General features: G+C 36.3%; 3 protein-coding genes, 1 long non-coding RNA gene and 1 pseudogene across 4 annotated transcripts in view; 2 read left to right on the top strand and 3 right to left on the bottom strand.

The window, feature by feature from the left end:
• Positions 1-21,908, bottom strand: part of LOC143562796 (phosphatidylglycerophosphate phosphatase 1, chloroplastic/mitochondrial-like) — a 29,783-nt gene extending 7,875 nt beyond the window's left edge. The window contains exon 1 of the mRNA XM_077050501.1: positions 21,502-21,908. Within this exon, the coding sequence (XP_076906616.1) occupies positions 21,502-21,706 (205 nt within the window). The 5' untranslated portion in view covers positions 21,707-21,908. The remainder of the gene's footprint in view (positions 1-21,501) is intronic.
• LOC143562788 (G-type lectin S-receptor-like serine/threonine-protein kinase SD2-5) lies at positions 7,060-12,921 on the top strand (annotated as a pseudogene).
• On the bottom strand, positions 14,772-16,004 carry LOC143562798 (phosphatidylglycerophosphate phosphatase 1, chloroplastic/mitochondrial-like). The gene is made up of 4 exons (XM_077050504.1): positions 15,946-16,004; positions 15,349-15,422; positions 15,165-15,272; positions 14,772-14,934 (listed from the first exon to the last, which is right to left on the bottom strand). The coding sequence occupies exons 1-4, from the start codon at positions 15,995-15,997 to the stop codon at positions 14,818-14,820; spliced, it is 351 nt and encodes a 116-aa protein (XP_076906619.1). The 5' UTR covers positions 15,998-16,004; the 3' UTR covers positions 14,772-14,817.
• Positions 16,499-17,243, top strand: LOC143562787 (uncharacterized). The gene is made up of 2 exons (XR_013140552.1): positions 16,499-16,860; positions 16,981-17,243. It is a non-coding gene; the product is annotated as an uncharacterized LOC143562787 (long non-coding RNA).
• LOC143562797 (phosphatidylglycerophosphate phosphatase 1, chloroplastic/mitochondrial-like) lies at positions 20,178-21,401 on the bottom strand. The gene is made up of 4 exons (XM_077050503.1): positions 21,343-21,401; positions 20,746-20,819; positions 20,562-20,669; positions 20,178-20,331 (listed from the first exon to the last, which is right to left on the bottom strand). The coding sequence occupies exons 1-4, from the start codon at positions 21,392-21,394 to the stop codon at positions 20,215-20,217; spliced, it is 351 nt and encodes a 116-aa protein (XP_076906618.1). The 5' UTR covers positions 21,395-21,401; the 3' UTR covers positions 20,178-20,214.
• Positions 21,909-25,927: the final 4,019 nt, after the last annotated feature.

Raw genomic sequence — 25,927 nt, 5'->3', positions numbered from 1 at the left:
CCCAACGAACCGGAAGAGGGAAGTGAGGTCGAATATATGAATTGGGTCCAACACACGGAAGATTCCATTCAAGTGTCATGCCTCATGTTGGCGACTATGGTTCCCGAAATCCAAAAAGATTTCGAAAACCATAATGCGTACGACATGATTACTCAACTTAAGGAAATGTTCCTTAAGCAATCAAGAGTTGAAAGGTTCGAAACGGTTCGAGCCTTGCATGCATGTAGAATGGATGATAATCAACCAGTTTCAACTTATGTGCTTAAGATGAAAAGTTACATTGATCGCCTCGCCAAGCTCAATTGTCCCATCTCAAAAGAGTTAGCTACGGATTTGATCCTTAACTCTTTGTCGAAAAGGTTCGACACTTTCGTGTTAAATTATAACATGAACGGGTGGGACAAAAACATTGGAGAACTTCACTCAATGCTTAAAACAGCCGAGGCGAGCATGGGTAAAAGGGTTTTACCCGTGTTTGCGATCAATGAAGGTAGATCCAAGAATCGATCTCAACCCAATCCTAAGGCTAAGGTAGCAAAAAGAAAGGGTCCTCCTGTGCATCTTAAGGGTAAGGGCAAATCACCGGTTATGGCAAAGAAACAAAAGGTTATGGAACCGAAGGGTCATAAGGATGATCCTTGTTTTGGTTGTGGGGAGACCGGACATTGGAAACGCAATTGCCCGGTCTACCTAAAGGAGCTAAGAGACAAGAGGAATGCGGGGCATGCCTCGGGTAATGTCTTTATGATTAATATTGAGCTAAATCTTATTTCTTCTAACACATGGGTATTGGATACCGGATGTGGAACTCACATTTGCAATTGGTTGCAGGGGTTCAAAAGGAATGAAGACTTAAAGAAGGGCGAAGTGAGTCTTTTCATGGGCAACGGTGCAAGGGTGCACGTGGTCGCTAGAGGAGACTTCACTTTATCGCTTCCAAGTGGTTTGGAAGTTATTTTGAGAAATGTTTTGTATGCTCCTAGTTTGACTAGGAACATTATTTCCGTGCACCTTCTTAGACAATGTAACTTTGACTTTAAATTTGTAAAATCAGAAATGCATGTATCATCTAATGGTATCTTTTATTTTAAAGCTGTACCAAACAACGGTATTTATGAATTGGTTCATGACAATACCTCAAATAGCTCATTATATCAAACTTCCACTAAAAGACTCAAACAGGATTTGAGTGATTCCTACATTTGGCATTGTCGTCTTGGACACATAAACAAGAATCGTGTAAATACTCTCCAAAAGAATGGTCTTTTGAAAACAAATGAGTTAGGTTCGTTTGATGAGTGTGAATCTTGTATTCAAGGCAAGATGACCAAAGAACCTTTTAAAGGTACAAATGAAAGGGCTAAGGACTTGTTAGGTATCATACATACGGATGTATGCGGACCTCTCAAGCCCACTAGTAGGAATAGTGAAAGGTACTTCATTACCTTTACCGACGATTTTAGTCGATATGGGTATGTGTATCTAATGAAACACAAACATGAAGCCTTTGAAATGTTCAAGGAATTTCAAAATGAAGTACAAAATCAGCTCGACCGAACAATCAAGGTACTCCGCTCCGATAGAGGAGGCGAATACCTAAGTGATGCTTTTCAATGTCATCTTAGAGATTGTGGAATTATTTCACAGTTCACTCCTCCTGGAACTCCTCAACATAACGGAGTATCCGAGAGGAGGAATCGAACACTGTTGGACATGGTTCGATCAATGATGGCACGAAGCTCACTACCACCATCATTTTGGGGATATGCGCTACTTACAGCGGCTCGTATTTTGAATATGGCCCCGACCAAAAAGGTGGATCGAATACCCTATGAAGTGTGGCATGGAAAGGTTCCATCCTTTTCATATTTAAGGGTATGGGGATGCATAGTTTATGTTAAACGTGACACCCCAAATAAGCTTGAGGCTCGATCCATCAGGTGTATCTTCATAGGATACCCAAAGGATGATATAGGATATATATTCTATGATCCTAGTGAACAAAATGTGTTTGTTTCACGCAAAGGATACTTCTTAGAAACTAAGTTCCTTATGGAAGGACCTAGTGAAAAGAGAGTGGAACTTGAAGAGGTTCAAGAATCACTGGATGATACACAGTTGGTCGATACTAGTTTTCAACACGAGGATGTTGAAGGTGATCAAATGGTTGATCATACACACGTTGCTCGCAGATCTAGTAGGATTAGTCGACCTCCCAAGAAATATGGATTTCTCGTGGATGATTGCTACTTGGTCGATTCGGATGAACCGATCTCCTACAAAGATGCTATGTCACAACCTGATTGTGACAAGTGGCTTGAAGCCATGAGCGCCGAGATGCAATCCATGCACGATAACCAAGTTTGGGAATTGGTTGATCGTCCACTTAACTCCAAACTGGTTGGATGTAAGTGGGTCTTCAAGAAGAAGACCGATATGCATGGAAATCTAGATACTTACAAAGCACGACTTGTAGCAAAAGGTTTCACACAAACTCAAGGGATTGATTATGATGAAACCTTCTCGCCGGTCGCGATGCTTAAGTCGATCAGGATATTATTTGCCATTGCAGCTCATTTTGATTATGAGATATGGCAGATGGATGTCAAGACCGCTTTTCTTAATGGATATCTTGAGGAAGATGTCCATATGGTTCAGCCTGAAGGTTTTGTCGATCCATCTAATCCTGACAAAGTATGTAAGTTAAGGAAATCAATCTACGGGTTGAAACAAGCATCACGGATGTGGAATCATCGTTTTAATGAAGAAATCAAAGCGTTTGGTTTCGTCCAAAACGGTGATGAGGCGTGTGTGTATAAATGGGCTAGTGGGAGTATAGTCATGTTCCTTATTTTGTATGTCGATGATATACTTTTATTTGGAAATGATATACCAAGTATGGAAAACGTTAAAGCGTGGTTAAGTAGTCGTTTCTCAATTAAGGATCTTGGAGAAGCGACATATATCTTGGGAATAAAGGTCTATAGGGATAGACAAAGGAAATTGATCGGACTCAATCAAAGTGCATACATTGATAAAATCCTGAAAAGGTTCAGGATGGAAAACTCTAAGAAAGGTTTGGTACCTATTCCTAGAGGAACCGTGTTAAGCTCATCCCAAAGTCCTAGCTCTAAGGAAGAGCAGGATAGGATGAAGCATGTTCCTTATGCTTCGGCAATAGGATCTATTATGTATGCAATGATGTGCACTAGACCGGACGTCTCGTATGCTTTAAGCATAACGAGTAGATACCAGCACAACCCAGGTGACAGTCATTGGATGGCTGTCAAGAATATATTAAAATACCTTAGAAGGACTAAGGATATGTTTTTAATATATGGGTCTGGTGAGGAGGAACTCGTCGTAAAGGGTTACGTGGATGCGAGTTTCCAAACTGACCGAGATGATTCTCGGTCACAGTCGGGATATGTCTTCATTTTGAATGGAGGCGCTGTCTCTTGGAAGAGTTCGAAGCAGGATGTTGTCGCGTTATCCACTACAGAATCTGAGTACATCGCCGCTTCAATGGCAGCCCAAGAGGCTGCATGGATGAAAAAGTTCATCATGGATCTAGGGATTATCTCTACCATTCAGGAGCCCCTAGAGATATTCTGTGACAATGAGGGTGCTATTGCACAGATCAAGGAGCCTCGTGCTCATCAGAAAACGAGGCACATTGAGCGCAGATTCAACTACATAAGGGATGAAGTTGAAAAGAGAAAGATATGTATTCATAAAGTTCATACCGATCAAAATATTGCGGACCCACTCACGAAGCTCCTCGATAGGCCAAAGCATGAGGGTCATGTTTGTGCATTAGGACTTCGGTATTCTAGTGAGTGGATTTAATCTGTATTTAGTGTTTTTATAAGAACGAATGTAATGGGTATCTCATGAAAATTAATTATGTTTTAATTATTCAATGAGTTATGTTCTATATTTGCATGTTTAATCCATGAATGACTTATGTTGTTCTAAACGTCCGTAGTCGATCATACTTGTGGGAACAAGTATGAAGGTAAGACTATTATGAACCCGGATTGGTTGATATTCATGTGATGAATATAGGGCATAGGTTTGCCACCAAGGTTCATAGATATTTGTGGGAAACAAATATTGGACATGATCCGCTCTCAAGGATCACTGCATGGAGTTAGTGCAACTGATCATAAGTAATCCTTGAGTAAAGGCGAGTATCATTGTGTCTTTTGACCTGAGATGCATATTGGATCTGGTTTCTCATCAAGTCTGATAACTTGACTCTTTTCTTTGTTATTTCGGTAACACGATGACGTGTAAGAAAGAGCTCAGATATCATATGAGATGTCAACGAGGATGTATGCAGTCAAGATGGGATTTGTTCCTCTTATGTGTTGAGAGTTTAGATGTCTAAGGCCTGTTAAGTTAAATCATTGAGAGAATGATCACTCTGTGTCTCTTCGATTTGACAGGACATCTAGTAACAAAGGGATGTAATGATAAGACTTACCTATATCATATCAAGTATGAACTTGAAGGGGATGATGTTATTGAATGGCACTTAGTCAAACATACTAGGGGTGGTGACCTGTTGTTAGGCGGTATTCACCATTAGCATTAACTTCCTATGAGTCTCGTGCAAGTGGGAGATTGTTGGAATACCGTATGCCCGAGACACATAATTAGGTTAATGTGGCTAGTCGTGTTTGATCCAAGTCGGGTCATACCCAATAACGAGTTAGACACACACCAATTATGTATTTGTTAAGATAAGATCTATAAGACAAATACAGAACACGACACATTTAGAAAATCGGGTTTCTGAATACTTACTTGAAAGTGTTAAATAAATTAATTGGTTAATTTATTTATTCAAATAATTATTATTGGAATGATTATTTAACTATATGTTCTTTTGTAAAATGGTTTATAAAAGATGGGGTGTTTATATATTTTATAAAGTATAAAATAAATAAAATAAAAAAAATAAAAAAAAAAAAATTTTATTTGGGGCCGGTTTTGGGTGGGCCCCACACCCCAAAAGTTTTGGTCAAAAATCTTGTCATGGATATGGGATAGATTGAATAAACTTCACTTGACCAAAATACCTAACATATGATGTGAGAAAGATTTTGTTTTATATCTTTGAAACAAGTAAACAAAACACAACTTTCAAGGAAGCAAAAACCAACTCTTTCTTTCTTTCTTGGTTTTGGTTTTCGGCCAAGAACAAAAGAAGAGGCTCGGGTCTCGGTTTCTCGTGTTCAAGCTTCCTAACATAGCTCGGTGTGTGTTGGAGGCTCGGGGTATATTCTGTTTGAGGATTTTCTTTTGAAAGTCTAGCTTCAACATCATCATCTTCTTCAACATCAACTACACTCTTAAAGGGTTAAGAATGTAAGTGTTTATAGCTTTGATAGTTTAGTTTTTCTCGTATCATTTGATCCTTGCTTCGGGTTTCTAATAAATAGATTATTGGTAATCTTATAACATGAATAAATTATGTTGTTCATGTACACATTTCCTATAAACTTGTAATATATACATATATAAACACATGGATACATATGTGTAGTTTGTTTATATCACGCTTCCGCCTTAATTGTGACTAGTTAAATGGTTAACTTAGTATAAAATATTCATAGAAACCCAACAAATATTGGAAACTCCTACAAATGATGAGCCTAGATGCGCGAAGATCCGTGGAGTGTTACATTGAGACATGTGGAGCTGAAGCATTTGATCGAGTAGTCAAAGCGGTACAATCATAGTTACCATATGTTCAACTTCTTTTTTGTGATCACACATCAATTGTATCTAAGATGGCAGTTCATTTTACAAAACCAAAAAATTATCAAAACGACTGCCCTACGTATTGAATATATGTTCTCGAATATTTTGGATTTGTTTTCGGTGTATGGGAATTTGCCATATCAGAGCCAATTAGCAGACTGGGAGTTTTGGTAATTAAGATCATTTTTCCTTGTGTAAAAAAATATATTCAGTATACAATAAATGAATTAACTTTGTATCTAAAATGCATAAATCTTGTTCAGTGCAATGATTGTGCTTTCTGTATTCCATCCTGATGCAAACTCTGCTCTTAGAGTAAGTAATCCCTCTTTTAACCATCTTGTTTAATTTCGTCGCAAAATGAAAATGAGAGGTTACGGTCCAATAATCGCATGCACCTCAGAAACCGCAGCAGAGAAACACGAAAGAGAAGACAAAGCTGATCTCTGACCTCAGCCGAAAACAAAGCAACACTCTGACCTCAGCCAAGAGAGAAGCTAAGGAGTGAAACAATGAAAAATGATGACAAATGCGAAGTACAGCGGATAAAGACAGAATAAAAGTGTGGATCAAATTTAATATGGTAGAATGACGGTTGTAGCCTTTTGAAATCGATTGAGGAAATCAAATAACCCGATTGAGGAATGTGGCGGCGTAGGGGGGTTATCTTTCTTGTCCCAAATAATATGGCTTTGTAACTGGCGGTGAAATCTGACGTTGGTGGCCTGAGATAGTGGTCATCTATGGTGACAGAGCGGCGATTAACCGAAGAGGAAAAGTAAGAAAAATGATAAGCAGAAGAGTCGTGGCGAGAGAGCACCACGTCAATCCACTCAAATAGCAATGAATTCCAGAAAATTTCAGTTGCATTTTAATATTGGGTATAATGCTTGGTTAATAAAATGCAGCACACTACTTGAATTTTTAGATTTACTATATTGGATTATTTATCATGGATAAGCTGAATAATAGCCAGATATACTTTTAGAAAATATGTTACAAATCCTTTAGGTAAGTTTACAAAATGTTTGATAGTTTACAGAAATGACATTAAGAAGAATAACTAGTTGAATATTCATATTTTTGTGAAGATAAACATCTACTAGTATTCAAAACTACCAGTTTCCATTTTCTTGATGAAAGAACAAATCATCAAGTTTATTTTTGTTTTAATTTATTTAATTATTTTTTTTTTTGGGAGAAATATCTGGTAACAATTTAAATCAAAATGAAAATGGATAAGAAATTTGTGTCTCAAACTAGAGGCTGATCTAACACGGTAAGCTTGACTCAAATGAGTCAACGTTGAAGACTGACTCAAATGACTGGACGTTGAAGACTTATAACAGACTGGATATTTGAATTATGCATTCTTCATCCTTCACTGTTCATCAATCAATCATGAGGATTAATTCTAGTTTCTTCTTTGGCTTTTCTCTAGTTCTCATGTTATCACCCAGTCCCACCACTGCCCAGCCTTCTGAATTATATCCCACAGCAAATGTTTCAACTACATGGACCACCAACGGCTCGTACGCCATGCCCGTTCTCCGTAGAGAAACCAATATAGCTGTATTCACCTTTGGCTTCCTCTGTGAAGAAAATTGTTCCAGTTACACCTTAGGCATATCCATTTCTCCAACCATGAAATCCCCTGGGCAATCTAAATCAGTTTGGTCACCCTTGAGAGGGTATCAGCTGACGAGGAAAGCAGCACTGATTTTTACTGCATCTGGAGACTTGGTGCTAGAAAACAAATATGATGGTCTAATTTGGGGCACCGACACTACCGGAAAATGCGTTGCTGGCATGAACCTAACCGATTCCGGAAACCTGGTGTTGTTCAATGATCAGAACTTGGTAGTTTGGCAATCCTTTGATTACCCAACAGACTCTTTGTTACCAGGCCAAAAATTGTTTCAAGGTCAAGAACTGGAATATAGTGTTTCTTTAGACGATTTATCGTATTTTCTTCAAGTCACGGATAAAGGTTTGTTTGGTCATATACAATCACAAGCATACTCTCAAACTTATTTCAGTAGGTTGGTCCATGGCAACGATACAAATACTGGAATAAGATACATGAGGTTCTTGAACGGGAGTTTGGCTTTCTTCATGAATTCTTCGGAGGCAAGTGATCCTTATTATGTAATTGACATGCCTAAAGCATCATCAGCCACTACTAGAAAAAACACCTTTAATGACAAGCGCACCATGACACGCGAGGTTTTATGACATGCAAATGCGTGCGTCATAAAAAATGTCATATTTTTTAAAATTTGAAATATTTATGACACATATTCTTGTACGTCGTTGATTCAGTGTCATAAAGAAAAAAATAAAGTTATGCGTGTCATCTTATAATTTTAAATATATTTATCAAACCAGAAGTCAGAACTCTAATCCATATCAGTTACCCTTCTCTCATAAACCCTCCCCAGCACCCCAACCACTTCTCAAGATCCAACTGCTGCCGCCACGTCCTCTCCTCCACCCTAATTCACAAATCGCTTCTCGCTGCCGCTCTTTGCCTCTGGATAATCGGTTAAATCTGCACAACAGAAGCCTGTTCGATGACAAATCTCATGCCTTTGCTACTAATAAAACCCCCAAATTCTAGGGTTTCCGCTGTTACTTTCTAATTTCTGGAACAAATCACTCTAATACGTAAGATTGCTTCTATTCATATTACTTGTTTATACTTGATTTCTATATTTCAACTTTTTCAATTTTATTTTGTGATTAATCATTAATTGACTAATAATAATTACCTAAAAGATGGATTTAATTAATTTACTCTAATCTATGGGGCTTCCGATTGTTAATTGGTAGATGAATGATTATCTGATGTTGCTATTGTTTAGTAATTACTATATGTTTGTTATATTGCAATGCATATTACTGATTTTGCTTTGCTTTACCATTTTACAATATGTTTTTTATTCTTTTTAAGTTTTGCTTGATAATTACAATATTCTGGTATTCTCATTGTTTAATAGTTACAATATGTTTCTTATGTTGTGTTTTTGCTTTACCGATTTTAATTTGAAAGATTGCTATAAACAGTTTGTTACCGAGCTTAACAAATGGGTCTTCCATGAAAGACTTCATTTTAAGGCATTATAATATAGTTGTATATATTATAACTATTAAATTTTATGTATTTAACTTGCAAACTTATTAAATTTTAAATCTTGAATGTTATCAGGCTGTGAATGTTAGAAACGAGTACACGACAGAGTTCAGACGAGTTAAAACAGTGTTAGGTTCATAAAAGTTTCTAATTTTTGTGAGGTTTCGACTTTTAAAAATCAACCTGATGAAAATTAAAGTTTAAACGTGATTCGGTTTTAGATTTCATCGTCAGGTAGGTATCTTATTATTAGTTGTTTCTTTTAGGCAAATGTCTTCTCAATTAACTGTTGTTTTTACAGCTACCGTATTTATTTTTGTTTTTTGCAGCTTTGGAAGCCTTAGTATTCGAGACGGGGGATAATTTCTCATGCATGGATCATACCTTAAGGTGACTTTGTTAATTGTATGTAAATATAGGTAAATCGCTATAGGGGTAGAGAGCTTAAGGTGGAAAAGTAAACTCGCAGAGGGGGGTTTGCGATCTAACAAAGAATCTGACAAAAGTGTTGAAAATAAAAAGGTTCTCAAATATAATTTTGGATAAAATTTTTTAGTTGGAAGGTTTGGTCTTGAACTTCAAATATTTAAATTCGGAAATGGGTGTAGACTGTAAGCCGGATGTCTCGGAGAAATCCACGGCTGTGCGCGCGTAACATAGTCACGGGCACGCGCGCAACGTGTTATTGGGCGACTGTATGCTCGTACACGTACAGGCACGCGCACGCGCGCAACATCTTTATACTTTTATAATATACAGTTAACCGTTATTAAAAAAAGGATAGGAAATTAAGATAACCCATCTAGTAGAACAAAGGTGGAGAAATGAGTAATGCTTTGGATCGTTTACACAGTTGGTTGGGCACTTTGGAAAAAGGTGAATGAATAGATCTTTAGGAAATTTAAAGTCAGCTGCAAAAGACTTCAGGAAATTTGAATGTCACTGTTTTGTGTTTTGTTGCAGTTTGAATTTACGCCTTTTAATTTAGGATTTACGTTTGCTAAACAATATTGACAATGTTAAAGTTCATTAAGGAGATCGTTGGTGAAGAACTTGAAATACTCGTCAATATCCAATGTACGTGTAATTTACAGGTTTCATTATGTTTATATTGGTTTGTTTTGACCCAGCCAAATTTCTTAACATTTTATTGGTTTAATGTTCTTCTCAGGTTGGGGGAGGCAAACATGAATACACGAAAGAGGATTTGATGGAATTTGAGTAGAATGGTCGAGTTATGTAACACAATTTGTTTTTTGGTGATGTAATTTATTGACTATTAAACCAAAATTTTGTTAACTTTAGAATATTTGTAATATTTTGACTTAAGATGTTTAATTATGAAATGAAATAAATAGTTTTGCTATTTTATATTTTATGTTGTTTGCCATAAGAATTTAATTATCGTCATGAACATAAAAATTAGTAATTATGCAAAAATAAGTAAAAATATATTTAAAAAAAATAATACTATGACATGCATAAATGTAAGTCGTACATGGGGGTCGTAAAAGCACGTCATAAACACGTGTTATTAATGCATGTCATAAAATATGACACGCGGATGCATGTCATATTCTATTTATGACTGGGTCTTCTACGACGCGCATTTGCGTGTCATCTGTACCCTTTAATGACGCGCATTGCGTGTCGTTAAAGGTGTTTTTTCTAGTAGTGAGCTGAGTATATGAAACTGATGCCAGATGGGCATTTGCAAGTATTTGAATGGAAATCTGAAAAGTGGACGATGGTAACCGATCTTACTACAGTTTTTCAATCATATTCTTATACAGCAAATCTTTCAACTACATGGAATGTCAGTTACTCATATCTCCAACCCATGCTCCTTAGAGAAACCAATGGAGCTCAATTCTCCTGTGGCTTTATCTGTGAGGGAGATAGGCGTTACTGCATATCTTCTCACTACATCTTTGCCATATTCATTTCTCCGGCTACTGGCCCCGGGGAATATCAAGTCGTTTGGTTAGCCAACCGAAACCATCCTGTCAGGGATAATGCCATACTGGAATTCATTGCAACTGGAGAATTGGTCCTAAAGGACGGAGATGGAAGAATTGTTTGGACCACCAACACTGCAGGAAAATCCGTCGCTGGCATGAACCTAACTGAAGTCGGGAATCTGGTGTTATTCGATCACCAGAACTCCGTAGTTTGGCAATCCTTTGATCATCCAACAGATTGTTTGTTACTTGGGCAAAAGCTTTTTATGGGTCAAAAACTGATATCTAATGTTTTTTCTTCCAATTCTTCAGAAGGTTTGTATTCTCTTCAAGTCACGGATAAAGGTTTGTTTGCTTATATCAAATCAAACCCACCTCAAGCCTATTACAGTATATTGGTCTACGATCTTGAAATTAATGAAAGAAGTTACATTAGGTACTTGAACGGGAGTTTATCACTATTCATTGAATCTTCCGACCCTAGTTATCCTGATGGTAAGATTCCCATAAGTCAAGCATCATCAGCTCAGTATATGAAACTGATGCCAGATGGGCATCTGCAAGTGTTTGAATGGCAAGCTGAAGAATGGATAATGGTAACCGATATCACTCTACTTAGTGTTGATGAGTGTAGCTTTCCTTTGGTTTGCACAAGAAATTCCATCTGCACGCCTAATAAGGAATGCACTTGTCCCGAATTTGAATATTTTAAATATGTGAATGATCGCCAGTTAAACCTTGGATGCTCTGAAATTACTCCTCTCTCATGTAATTCTGCACAAGATCAAAAATTTATTAAACTCGAGAATATTACGTACTTCGCCTCTATTGCTGACATGGAGGGTGTGAGTATGGACACTTGCAAGCAAGCATGCCAAAATAATTGTTCATGCAAAGCAGCATTTTTTGGGTATTATGTAAATGCTTCAAATGGAGTATGTTTTTTACCATCAGAGTTATTTACAATGAAGACTGCTGATCCATATTATCATGCTTCAGCTTTCATAAAAGTTCAGAAATCAGAATGTTGGACCACCTCCTTCATCACATCAAGTTGCAAGAGTTGTAGGCTCTGCGATTGGAAGCTTTGTGCTTCTGCTTGTTGTGGCGATAGGGTGTATTACATACGTAGTTCACAAGCGAAGAAATGATGTTGAACTGGAGGAAGAGTTTTTAGATCAACTTCCAGGAATGCCAAATCCGTTTTCTTATCAAGAACTAATAAACGCCACAGAGAATTTTACTAAAAAGCTTGGTGAAGGAGGTTCTGGATCGGTTTCGAAGGGAGTCTCAAAGATGGCTCCAAGATAGCAGTAAAATGTCTTGAAGGCCTTTCACACATTAAGAAATCATTCCTAGCTGAGGTTCAATCTATTGGTAATATTCACCATGTGAATCTGGTTAGACTAAGAGGATTTTGTACATGGAAATCACAAAGATTTCTAGTGTATGACTTCATGAGTAATGGGTCATTAGATTGGTGGATTTATCATGGAGTTCGGGAGCAAGTACTTGGATGGGAATGTAGAAAGAAAATTATTGTTGATATAGCCAAAGGTTTAACATATCTCCATGAAGAATGTAGGCAAAAAATTCTGCATCTTGATATCAAACCTCAAAACATACTTCTTCACGACGATTTCAATGCCAAAGTATCCGATTTTGGGTTATCTAAGCTCATTGACAAAACTCAAACCGAAGTGATGACTACCATTAAAGGAACACCTGGCTATATTGCTCCAGAGTAGGGCTGTTCACGAACCGAACCAAACCGAACGTGGACATGCTCATACTTGGTTTGGTTTGAAAGCGAGCCGAACCGAGCGGATTGAATTTAAAGAAACGAGCGATATCTTTATGCTTGAACTTGGTTTGGTTTTGAAACCGAGCGGTTTGGTTCGGTTTGATTTTGCTTGATTTCGTACAAAGTTTCCAATTTTAAATTTCTAAAATTTCAAAATATCATTAATTCAAGACTTTCAACTCTAAATTGTCTAAACTTTCACCATTAAAATGTATAAAACTCATAGTTAACAACAAAACATATATAAAACTAGTAGCTATGGTTTAAATTTGAACTTTGAATTTAACATAAAAGAGGGTAATTTTTAAAACTTTAAAAAATAGTATACTTTTATATATATACATAAAGTTTTATGTATAAAACTAGTAAATAAAAAATAATTCAAGCAAAACGAACCGAACCAAACCAAGCAAGGCTTTGCTCGTGCTTGGATTGCTTTTAAACCGAACCGAGTCGAACGGCTCACTTCCAAACCGAGCCGAAATCGAACGAGCATTTTTCGAGCAAAATTCGAGCGAACGACGAACGAGCGGCGAGCGATGAGCAGTTTGGACAGCCCTACTCCAGAGTGGTGGAGCTCAATTATCACTAAAAAGGTGGATGTGTACAGCTTTGGGATCGTTCTCTTGGAGATCTTATGTGGCAGGAAAAATTTCGATAGATCTCTGCCAGAAGAAAGCTGGCATTTGCTCTCTGTCTTTCAAAATTGCTGGTTGCAAGGAACGTTGTTAGATATGGTTGACGAACACTGTGAAGATATGCAAATAAATGGGACAGAGGTTTTAGAGATGATGAAGATGGCTTCATGGTGTTTACAGACTGATTATACACGCAGGCCTTCAATGTCTTCCGTGGTTAAGGTGTTAGGAGGAGGAATGAGCGTTGAAACAAACTTGGATTATAACTTTACAGATCCAAGGCTGCGTAAAAACAATAGTCAGAAGAAAGATTTAACACCATTGTTGGCTTCTGTTCTATCTGGCCCAAGGTAAGTAGCTTTAAAGGTTCTTGTGGATCATTTCTATGCTTTCTGTATTTTGTTTCCATACAAATGTATATTGGCTTTATGCGTGTACAATATTATTGTGTTCAGATTATATTTGTTGCAATAAATTCCAACTATTGGCTGCTTATTTTATGTGTTATAATTGTTCAATTCAATGGTGTGTTTATTACCATTCAACCTCAGGTCTTCTTCTGGTGCATATTGATCTCACTGCAATCAACCGAGTCCATCTCTTTTGTGGTGGCTGCCTCGTTATATACCTATTAGAGATACACCCGGCAGTAATGACTCTTTCTTCAAGGAATGGTTTGATTTGGGTAATTGGGTATACTAAAACTTGATAACAAGCAAAGTACAAATTAGCGGATAACACCCGCCACCACTACGTGTTACCACCGCCCGTACCACAACAACCACCTTGGCTGCCACTACCATATCCGCCACCCTCGTCGCTAGCCACTATTAAAGGAAATATAACTGGCAGGGTTGGTTCAACCGACTCTATGACCTTTCCTTAATCAAAACCGTTTTTAAAGTTTCACGATTTTCAAAACAAACGAACTACCATGTAATCCAAACTAGCAAATCATCTTATATAGGTACAATTGTTAGTTCACATCAAGCTAGTTCAAGAAATAAACTCCATTTAACTTAACCAACAACTAAAATTTGCTGCGTCGCACATAATATACAGTTTCATGGAGTAAATAAGAATAAGGTAACAAAAAGAACCTTGCAGAGGGGGCTTGCGCCACATACACTACTAGAAAACAAGTCATTTTCTCACAAAATCTTCCTACACAGTTCCTACGACAAATAGTTCCAACATATTTTCAACAAAAAAATAAGCTTAAACTTTGCTACAATATTATCTAATAAACATTATGAATAGTTTTTGTAGGAAAGTTGTAGGAAGTTTACAACCACATGTTTTTGTAGCAATTTTGTAAGAAAATTTGTTGGAAAATGGTTGAAAACGATTTTCAAGCATGTGTTTTTCCAACAACTTTTTGCTAGAAAATTGTTAGAAACTGGATTTTTCCAACAAACTTCCTACAATTTGGTTGTGGAAAAACATCTCTTTTTCTAGTAGTGATATAATGACTTCAGTTCCTCATTTTTCTAGTTTCTACGTCATTCCTTAAATAGTTGGCGGTTCTTTCATGCAATCTAAAGCATCCGGAAGAAGCCTCGCATTCACTGGCTTTAACCCCTTTCTCAACCACCACTTTAGAAGAGCTTGTTCGATCTTCCTCACCTGAAAATATATAAGTATTAAATATGCCCAATTTTTCACTTGCATATTGCCACTATGTTTTGCATATAATGAACCAAAAGCAGTTTGCCCAAATTTTGGATCAAATTGATCTCATTCACAACAATCTGAGTTATGTCATGCAAAATTTACATTCTAGTGTGCATTTAGATTTAGTTGTGGGACTATAGGGGTTAAGTAGTATTTAATAAAGATTATATATGGAATAAAACCTGCTTAACAATGAATGTCTCTTCTGCAACACTCAGTGGGGCAGTTAATATAGTAAGAAACCCGTTTCTGTTCCCGTAGACAATATCTGTGAAGGTCCGATCACCCACCTGTAAAAAACAACATTTGTATCATAATTCATTTAACTTTAACAAACACCATATTTGTTTAGATAATACATGGTACCATAATGAGCTTAGATGAATCACATCCAAAATGTCTTTCAACTTCTTCAGCTGAACCAGCTGGTTTCTTCATTTCTAGCATGAACATTTAAAGAAACAAAACGCATGAACCCATCATCACTTTAGAGAAATCTAGTATCCAAAAGCACACATGTGACATGATACGAAAACCCTGACACAAATCTAACACGACGTTTGCGGGTTTTTGTTTGGTATAAAATGGTTCGGATCAGTTCAATCCAGATACCTATATATTTTTATGTTTTTTTTAATATATGGTTAATATAATAAATTAAGCTTGTTGGGTATCTTAAGCAAAACTTAAAACTAAAAAGGAAATTAGCATAATAAATTTTAATTAAAGATGCAAGTGTTTTGTATAAATTTGCAATTTATTTTGGTTGTAAAATTAAAGTATTAATATGCGAAAACAATAAAAAATGAAAAACTTCCGGGTTCATGTTCATGTCAAATTTTCGGATTCTTGTGAATAATTCAGTTCAGGTTGGACCCACCAATCTGCGAACACAACCCATGTAACAACCCTACTTGAAAACATGTAAGTTCAATACAAATGGAGGATCATTTAGACACTTACTATGTCTAATTACTCGAATTCCAATGGCAAGCTCAATCGCCTTTGCTTTCATGTCATCAGGATCACTCAAGTCCTAATCCCAATAGAAAGCAGAACACATCACGTCACAAACCATTCAAAATAAACGCAAACTAATTTTCATGCGTTCCATATAATTAGTAATTATTAGCTTTAGTGACTGCTATATTTTTTGGTAGAGGGGACACTATGTAAAAGTTGGAAATGAAGAGTATTAGCACTTAAAATGATCTGTTTTTACCCAAACACGATTAGATCGGAATAGGATTTACAGTTTTTTTTTAAGTGACCCGTTTGGATTTGAACCCGTACCACATGTTTAACCGACCCCCTGCCCCTCCTTCCGCCCCTAAATTTTTTTTTCACGCTTTAATTGCATGGTATATTTCTATGTTATGTTATTATTTAAGTGAATTGATTAATTTGTATTCACATATAGATTTAATTGGGTATTTGGTTCGTAAATGTGTCTTATTTCATTGATCCAATAAGATTGATAAATATTTTCTTCAACACCTCTTGTACCTAAAATTATGCATCTTTTCATTCTTCAACACCTCTTTAAAGTATTTTTTGAATACTAACAAGGTATTAAAAGAGCTTGTAAATGTTATTTGCAAGTTACAATGGTGTCACTAACACTTGTTATGGTGGTTCATGTGATGATAATTTGAGACGCATGGTCAACTGGTGCAGCCTTAGAATAACGCAGTCGATGATCAGAGAATGGAGAACCGAAGTTTTTGGAAAGTCGGAGCGTTTGATATTGGTCCCATAAAAATGGAAGCCTTAGTTTGCATTTAGGACCAAGGTTTACCATCAAACATCAACAGCGCGGGTAACATATGTTGAGATATTCTCAAGAAACAATGGAGCCCAACACTAACATTCTCCAAGGTTTGATCTATTGCTTCATTTTCTCATTTTCGTTATCTTTTTTTAAATCCTTTAATAGAGTGAATAGCTTTGGTTTAATGTGTGATGGTGATATGTGAATGTGTTGCGTGTGTTTGGCAGGTATTACTTTCCATCTTAACAAACCGAAACCCGGATGACGAGTTGGTGCCAAAAGTTGTTCATATGTACAAGATTGAGAAGTCCAAATAATGCTAGTGCTTGCAACTGCACATAGAAGCATGTAATTGGCTGATATTCAAAAGTATGGTAGTTGTGGTTTTTGATTTTTGATTAGCTAGAGTAACATTTTTTTGTTTGTTTATAGAACTCGAATAACTTTTTGTTTATATTGAATTTCTTTGATACAAATTTATAGTTTGATTTGTGTCTGTGTGTTTGTGTCTATATTTATATATATTTTGAACAATTATTTTTGGTTGCCTGATCAAAAAGACGGTAGCAAGATTTGCAGATTTGCGGTTGCAAGACTTGCGACCGCAGCAGTGGTAGCAAGCTTTGCGACTGCAGCAATAGTTGCGACGGCTGGGAGTGGTTGCAATACTTGCGACGGCTGGGAGTGGTTGCAATACTTGCGACAGAAGCAGTGGTTGCAAGACTTGCGACCGCAGCAGTGGTAGCAAGCTTTGCGACTGCAGCAATAGTTGCGACGGCTGGGAGTGGTTGCAATACTTGCGACGGCTGGGAGTGGTTGCAAGACTTGCGACCGCAGCAGTGGTAGCAAGCTTTGCGACGGCTGCAGTGGTTGCAAGATTTGCGACGGCTGTAATAAAACGGTCGCAATAGGTCAGTTGCGACGTGTGTTTTCCGACAGCATTTTTGTTGCAAAACGGTCGCAATAGGGCAGTTGCAACTGATTTGCGACCGGAATGTCGTCGCAATTTTCTTGTAGTGTGGAGGTACGGTTGATTGGGTGAGTGTGATGTGGTGGAGACGGTATACAACATTTTACGAGGATATCATTGTTATTATTATTATAACAGCATGATGAGGAACCCATTTTATGGAATCTAAACGCTTCTTGTTTAGAGAATCTTGTGTGTGTGTGTTTTGGTTTGGAGTTGAGATTGACTTTATAATGGATTGTGGCCACTAGTCGTGGATGTGTGGGATGAAATGGATTTGGTTTAAACCAATGTGCGACATAAATGAATATAAATTTGTAAAACACAGAATAACATCAAATGCATTATAAAATACGTTATGTTAATTCTTGAACTTTGTTACAGCATCCTCCGTAGATATAAATATGATTTCATTTGAGAACCTATTAGAGTTTTAAGAACTTGAGAACTAAATTAATGGTCCACATTCAACCACATCAACTAATAAATTAAAATAATAAAGGACATTTTGGTAATTGACAATCTCTATCTCTTCTATCAATAAAATACATCATATGTATTCTCTCTCTTTTATTATGATTAATTTTTTTTATCTTCTTTATTACTCTTTTTTTTTCAAGTTACCTTTTTATAACTTAACGAAAGTAATAATAAAATTTAAATGCATAAAACTAATTAGAAAAGTAGATAAAAAGATTGAGTCACAAACTATATTATCATCTTAAAGTCTAGAAAAAACAAATTAAATTAAATAAATATAGTTTATGTATTAAAAGTTAAATACATGAATAATAGATAAAAATATGTTATAGCAGAGAGCCATTTGAATTCAAAATATTGGAAACTCCTACAAATGATGAGCCTAGATGCGCGAAGATCCGTGGAGTGTTACATTGAGACGTGTGGAGCTGAAGCATTTGATCGAGTAGTCAAAGCGGTACAATCATAGTTACCATATGTTCAACTTCTTTTTTGTGATCACACATCAATTGTATCTAAGATGGCAGTTCATGTTACAAAACCAAAAAATTATCAAAACGACTGCCCTACGTATTGAATATATGTTCTCGAATATTTTGGATTTGTTTTCGGTGTATGGGAATTTGCCATATCAGAGCCAATTAGCAGACTGGGAGTTTTGGTAATTAAGATCATTTTTCCTTGTGTAAAAAAATATATTCAGTATACAATAAATGAATTAACTTTGTATCTAAAATGCATAAATCTTGTTCAGTGCAATGATTGTGCTTTCTGTATTCCATCCTGATGCAAACTCTGCTCTTAGAGTAAGTAATCCCTCTTTTAACCATCTTGTTTAATTTCGTCGCAAAATGAAAATGAGAGGTTACGGTCCAATAATCGCATGCACCTCAGAAACCGCAGCAGAGAAACACGAAAGAGAAGACAAAGCTGATCTCTGACCTCAGCCGAAAACAAAGCAACACTCTGACCTCAGCCAAGAGAGAAGCTAAGGAGTGAAACAATGAAAAATGATGACAAATGCGAAGTACAGCGGATAAAGACAGAATAAAAGTGTGGATCAAATTTAATATGGTAGAATGACGGTTGTAGCCTTTTGAAATCGATTGAGGAAATCAAATAACCCGATTGAGGAATGTGGCGGCGTAGGGGGGTTATCTTTACAAATGGAGTATCTTTAATATGGTAGAATGACGGTTGTAGCCTTTTGATAACAAGCAAAGTACAAATTAGCGGATAACACCCGCCACCACTACGTGTTACCACCGCCCGTACCACAACAACCACCTTGGCTGCCACTACCATATCCGCCACCCTCGTCGCTAGCCACTATTAAAGGAAATATAACTGGCAGGGTTGGTTCAACCGACTCTATGACCTTTCCTTAATCAAAACCGTTTTTAAAGTTTCACGATTTTCAAAACAAACGAACTACCATGTAATCCAAACTAGCAAATCATCTTATATAGGTACAATTGTTAGTTCACATCAAGCTAGTTCAAGAAATAAACTCCATTTAACTTAACCAACAACTAAAATTTGCTGCGTCGCACATAATATACAGTTTCATGGAGTAAATAAGAATAAGGTAACAAAAAGAACCTTGCAGAGGGGGCTTGCGCCACATACACTACTAGAAAACAAGTCATTTTCTCACAAAATCTTCCTACACAGTTCCTACGACAAATAGTTCCAACATATTTTCAACAAAAAAATAAGCTTAAACTTTGCTACAATATTATCTAATAAACATTATGAATAGTTTTTGTAGGAAAGTTGTAGGAAGTTTACAACCACATGTTTTTGTAGCAATTTTGTAAGAAAATTTGTTGGAAAATGGTTGAAAACGATTTTCAAGCATGTGTTTTTCCAACAACTTTTTGCTAGAAAATTGTTAGAAACTGGATTTTTCCAACAAACTTCCTACAATTTGGTTGTGGAAAAACATCTCTTTTTCTAGTAGTGATATAATGACTTCAGTTCCTCATTTTTCTAGTTTCTACGTCATTCCTTAAATAATTGGCGGTTCTTTCATGCAATCTAAAGCATCCGGAAGAAGCCTCGCATTCACTGGCTTTAACCCCTTTCTCAACCACCACTTTAGAAGAGCTTGTTCGATCTTCCTCACCTGAAAATATATAAGTATTAAATATGCCCAATTTTTCACTTGCATATTGCCACTATGTTTTGCATATAATGAACCAAAAGCAGTTTGCCCAAATTTTGGATCAAATTGATCTCATTCACAACAATCTGAGTTATGTCATGCAAAATTTACATTCTAGTGTGCATTTAGATTTAGTTGTGGGACTATAGGGGTTAAGTAGTATTTAATAAAGATTATATATGGAATAAAACCTGCTTAACAATGAATGTCTCTTCTGCAACACTCAGTGGGGCAGTTAATATAGTAAGAAACCCGTTTCTGTTCCCGTAGACAATATCTGTGAAGGTCCGATCACCCACCTGTAAAAAACAACATTTGTATCATAATTCATTTAACTTTAACAAACACCATATTTGTTTAGATAATACATGGTACCATAATGAGCTTAGATGAATCACATCCAAAATGTCTTTCAACTTCTTCAGCTGAACCAGCTGGTTTCTTCATTTCTAGCATGAACATTTAAAGAAACAAAACGCATGAACCCATCATCACTTTAGAGAAATCTAGTATCCAAAAGCACACATGTGACATGATACGAAAACCCTGACACAAATCTAACACGACGTTTGCGGGTTTTTGTTTGGTATAAAATGGTTCGGATCAGTTCAATCCAGATACCTATATATTTTTATGTTTTTTTTAATATATGGTTAATATAATAAATTAAGCTTGTTGGGTATCTTAAGCAAAACTTAAAACTAAAAAGGAAATTAGCATAATAAATTTTAATTAAAGATGCAAGTGTTTTGTATAAATTTGCAATTTATTTTGGTTGTAAAATTAAAGTATTAATATGCGAAAACAATAAAAAATGAAAAACTTCCGGGTTCATGTTCATGTCAAATTTTCGGATTCTTGTGAATAATTCAGTTCAGGTTGGACCCACCAATCTGCGAACACAACCCATGTAACAACCCTACTTGAAAACATGTAAGTTCAATACAAATGGAGGATCATTTAGACACTTACTATGTCTAATTACTCGAATTCCAATGGCAAGCTCAATCGCCTTTGCTTTCATGTCATCAGGATCACTCAAGTCCTAATCCCAATAGAAAGCAGAACACATCACGTCACAAACCATTCAAAATAAACGCAAACTAATTGGTTGGGTTGAAACTAAATTACCAGCAGAGTTACTAAAAACTGCAATGTTGTTTCCAAACACCGATTTGCATGACTCCACAGACGCGGTAAGCGGGCCCCACAAATCCAAAGAGTAAGGAACAGTAAGAGTGTTATCCTTATCAAACACCACACCTTCAAACCCCTTATTCTTCAAAGCAGCCCAATCAATATATGTCACATCAGGCACTGATACATGAGGTATCATCCAATGCCTGTTTCTAGTAATCACCGAAACCGAAAACAGAATCCCTTGGACGTTAATCCTCTGGCCAACTGCTGCCTTAAGTCTGCCCACCGCATGTTTGTGACATTTCTGCTATGAGATTTAACACATGAACGAATTCTGGTGTTGGAGTGACGGTTGATTGGGTGAGTGTGATGTGGTGGAGACAGGGTATACAACATTTTACGAGGATATTATTGTTATAATAGCATGATGAGGAACCCATTTGTGGAATCTAAAGCTGTTTGGAGAATCTTGTGTGTGTGTTTTGGTTTTGAAGTTGAGATTGACTTTATAAAGGATTGTGGCCACTAGTTACGGATGTGTGGGATGAAATGGATTTGGTTTGTGGGACATAAAACATGTAACACAGAATAACATCAAATGCATTATAAAATACTTTATGTTAATTCTTGAACTTTGGTACAGCATCCGTAGTGTTTTTAGGAAAAAAAATCAAGTTGAAAAACACCCCCCAAAAAATATATATATTGGTTTCACTCATCACATTGATTAAAATAATGTTTAAATAATGGAATGCTATGATTGGCCAACGAATGTGAGTGAGATTGATTTAGGGGGGCAACGCCCAAACAATTAGTTGGTGTGGGCCTACGGCGTGCACCTAGATGGGCAACACTCTACTTCCTAAACACTAGTAGTGGTGTTGAGGGCGTTTTTGGGTGATATGGTATGCGGTAAGCGTCCCATTACATACGCCCTTACACTATATCCGATATCAAAATAATATATTGTTATTTATCAATTTATGTTGGTAATGTACAATTTAAATTTATATAAACCATTTGACAATAAGAATCGTGACAATTGTATTCTATTTTAAATGCTTTCATTTATTCTTCTCATTTATTTATATACCTTTAGACCTTTAGTAATTTCCTATTGCTCGTGATTTAAGTTTTCTTTAATTTTAAGATATGTTTGGTATGATGTAATTAATTGGACAAATAAATTGAATGGACGAGAAAATGTATTCGACGATATAATGAAATGAATCATTAATATGTGTTGTTTGGTAAATAGGAATAGAAATGGGGTAAATAGGAATACTCATTATTCAAAATGTAAAATTTTATTCCAAAATATTAAGAATGATTATGGCGGTGACGATGGTAGCAATGGTCGTGGTAGCGACGGGAGTGGTGGCAATTGTAGTGTTGGTGGTGGTGACAATGGTACATTAATTACACAATCAATTCATGAGACGGTTACGACGCAACTTGTTGTCCGTTACATGTCGCTTGTAATCGTTTGAGTGACAAATTATTATTTTATATATAAAAATAAAAGCTAGTTAATAAAACGAAAATTTCCATAAATAGGCTTCAATGAGCATGTCCCGTACTCATTCTTTGAGCTTTATGTCAGCCGAATATAGAAAGATTCCAATGACACTTTCATAGACTTTTAGCCATAATCTATTGCTTGTAAATAAATAAAAGAAGATTATACTCAAAAGATATGCTTTGCTGAATTGCTTCATCTTAAACAGTCATACTACTTATATAACTTGGATAATGCATCATCAAGCATGCATAAAATTTTTCATTCGAATAGGAAACAAACGAACAAGATTGAAAACACGAAAACAATGGGGCTTCTTGCAACAATTGGTGGATATTTAAACACACTAATCGGGTACACGTTTTACGTTTATACTTATATTGGAGAATTTGAAAGTTTTTGTTTCATGTAACTAGTTTAACTTTGTTAATTTTGTTATAGGCCCGGTATAATGCTTCTTTTCCCCTTGTAAGTTACACTTTCTCTCATTAACATACAAGTTTGTCCCAGTTTGGTTGTCTTAGTTTTTGTTAGATGTCTAATACCATAAGATTAAACGGACCCGAACCAAATATAAGAAAAATCTGGGGAAAAAACCCTTACATCATACATGGGAAAAAGGGTCTTGACGGATCCAAGCCTTAGCTAGTTGGTTTGATTTGGCTGACGAGTCGGTAATATTCTTTATGATTATGAGAAACGACAATATTAACAACAAATTAGTTTATATAGATTATAGAGTGCTTAGAGCATCTGTAATGGGGATGTTTGTCTACCTGTGCGGCACTGTTAAAATGTCCAAACACCACTACGGGTGGGGGCGTTACTGAAGAAAACGAGTTGGGGCGTCAAGCTAGGCACGACAATGCATTTATGTTTCACAATTTCAATTTGCATTTAATTAGAGTATCAATTTAACTTTTTTTTGAACGGCCAACTAAGTAACGCCAGGTATCCCGTACGCGGCCCCCAATGGCTAAAGGTAGCCCGAGCCGGCCACTAGTCCGAACGGACGGAGCCCCTAGCGGTCCACCTGTTGAGGGATTCACCGGATAAAACCCGACCCCCACGCCCGCCAAACGGCACGACAACGAGGAGCCGGTAAAACCGGGTGAGATCAAGACTCGAACCCTGACAAGCCAGGGTCATCCCTCATATCTCCCATATAAGTTGGTGGTAGTGAGGTTTGATCCCCCTACCTCTCACTTGTAAAGTGAGTGCTCTACCATTGAGCCACAACCAACTTATAAAGTATCAATTTAACTACTTACACACATTGTTCCATTTACTTTTTTATTTAACTTGAAAATTATTATAGTTAATGTGATGGAGAGAACCGCTACTCACAATATTTTAGTGAATGTGATGAGACGTTTTGTGTAACTAACTAACTATTACAGATTCCCTTATAGCTTTGAATATCGTGGTTTGGAAAGAAATAAAGGAAAAAAGAAAAGCTTACTGATAATACCTGGTTTGAGAATAGAAAAGAAAAACATATAACCCTTCATTTTAGTTTGTTTCATTTTCTTTACCAAATAATCAACCTTTTATTATTCTCTTTTTTCCTTTATATTTCAACTCTTTTATATTTTAATGAACTCAAGGTCTCACTAGGTCCGTCTTCGAGATTTCGAACGTCCATGATAAGAACTAACAATGGGTTGTTATATAAAATTATTTTTCTCCATTGTTGGCCGTTTATTTAGTTACTTTGTTATTAGCCCAGACCCATTAGGTTGTTATTTGGACAAGTTTATCATTACCATTATTTTCTTATAAAATGAACTAACGACTATAATTGTACAAACTTACAAAAAAAGGTACACGTCAATACTTGCAATCAAGGGCTCTACATCAGAAGAAGACTATAAAAAATGGCTTACCTATTGGGTTTTATACTCGTTCATTACCCTCTTTGAACTTTTCTTTTGAAAAGTCCTTCAATGGTAATTCAATCAATTTCACCTCTGTAAATAAGTTATTTTCACTCGTAAGATCAAAATTACAAGTTTAATAATATATATATCATTTTTCACACATAAAATTAAAAAAATAGGTTTCCCTTTTGGCCCTACTTGAAGTCTTTGTTTTGGTTGTGGTTGGTGCTACCCGGGATCAATGGGACATCACACGTATATGCAAATATAGTAAGAAAATATGTTATAGCAGGGAGCCATTTGAATTCAAAATACTGGAAACACCTACAAATGATGAGCCTAGATGCGCGAAGATCCGTGGAGTGTTACATTGAGACATGTGGACCTGAAGCATTTGATCGAGTAGTCAAATCGGTAAAATCATAGTTACCATATAATCAACGTCTTTTTTGTGATCACACATCAATTATATCTAAGATGGTAGTTCATGTTACAAGGACAGAAAATTATGAAAACGACTACCCTACGTGTTAAATGTATTTGGTTAGCTTTGGCGAAGGATAGTGAGGGTCATGGGTCCACCCCCCATTTTTTTCATAGTAATGTACATTTACCTAGTTTTCGTCAGAAAATTTTACACGTAATGGAAATTTACCCATTTTCAACCGAAATGTTTCTAGAGGTCTGATCTAATGTTACAAAGAGGTTTGAGACGGAAAGATTAAGTTTTCCGGCGAAAAATGTTTTTCAAGGGACTGGTGACTAACGACATTAAGATTTAGCTGCAGATTGTTGGGAGCAAATATTTTAAAAGACATGACCGCCAACAACCAACACGTTAATTGCGACTGTTATTTGTCAATAGCCAATATTTAAGATTATTTAAATCAAATTTTCCTTAATGGTAACATATTTATGCGTTTTTTGGTTGGTAGACTCTTATTCGATTAAGAGACTACCTCTGAATCGGTCAGATATATAACGTGTTTGGCTTAGTTAAAAAAAACCCTTTATGGTT

The sequence above is a fragment of the Bidens hawaiensis genome, unplaced genomic scaffold (genome assembly GCF_021521415.1).
Source record: "Bidens hawaiensis isolate Kalapana, Puna unplaced genomic scaffold, B.hawaiensis_p1.1 tig00021170_1, whole genome shotgun sequence".
NCBI classification, from domain to species: Eukaryota; Viridiplantae; Streptophyta; class Magnoliopsida; order Asterales; family Asteraceae; genus Bidens; species Bidens hawaiensis.
This window is presented reverse-complemented; position numbering and strand designations above follow the sequence as displayed.

Bases quoted from the DNA above. Each gene is read 5' to 3' on its own strand.
- LOC143562798 (XM_077050504.1), bottom strand. From the start codon at position 15,997: ATGAAAGCAAAGGCGATTGAGCTTGCCATTGGAATTCGAGTAATTAGA. The intron at 15,423-15,945 runs GTAAGTGTCTAA...TGTTCATGCTAG, and splicing joins AATTCGAGTAATTAGACATA to AAATGAAGAAACCAGCTGGT. The intron at 14,935-15,164 runs GTTTTATTCCAT...ATATATTTTCAG, and splicing joins AGACATTCATTGTTAAGCAG to GTGAGGAAGATCGAACAAGC.
- LOC143562797 (XM_077050503.1), bottom strand. From the start codon at position 21,394: ATGAAAGCAAAGGCGATTGAGCTTGCCATTGGAATTCGAGTAATTAGA. The intron at 20,820-21,342 runs GTAAGTGTCTAA...TGTTCATGCTAG, and splicing joins AATTCGAGTAATTAGACATA to AAATGAAGAAACCAGCTGGT. The intron at 20,332-20,561 runs GTTTTATTCCAT...ATATATTTTCAG, and splicing joins AGACATTCATTGTTAAGCAG to GTGAGGAAGATCGAACAAGC.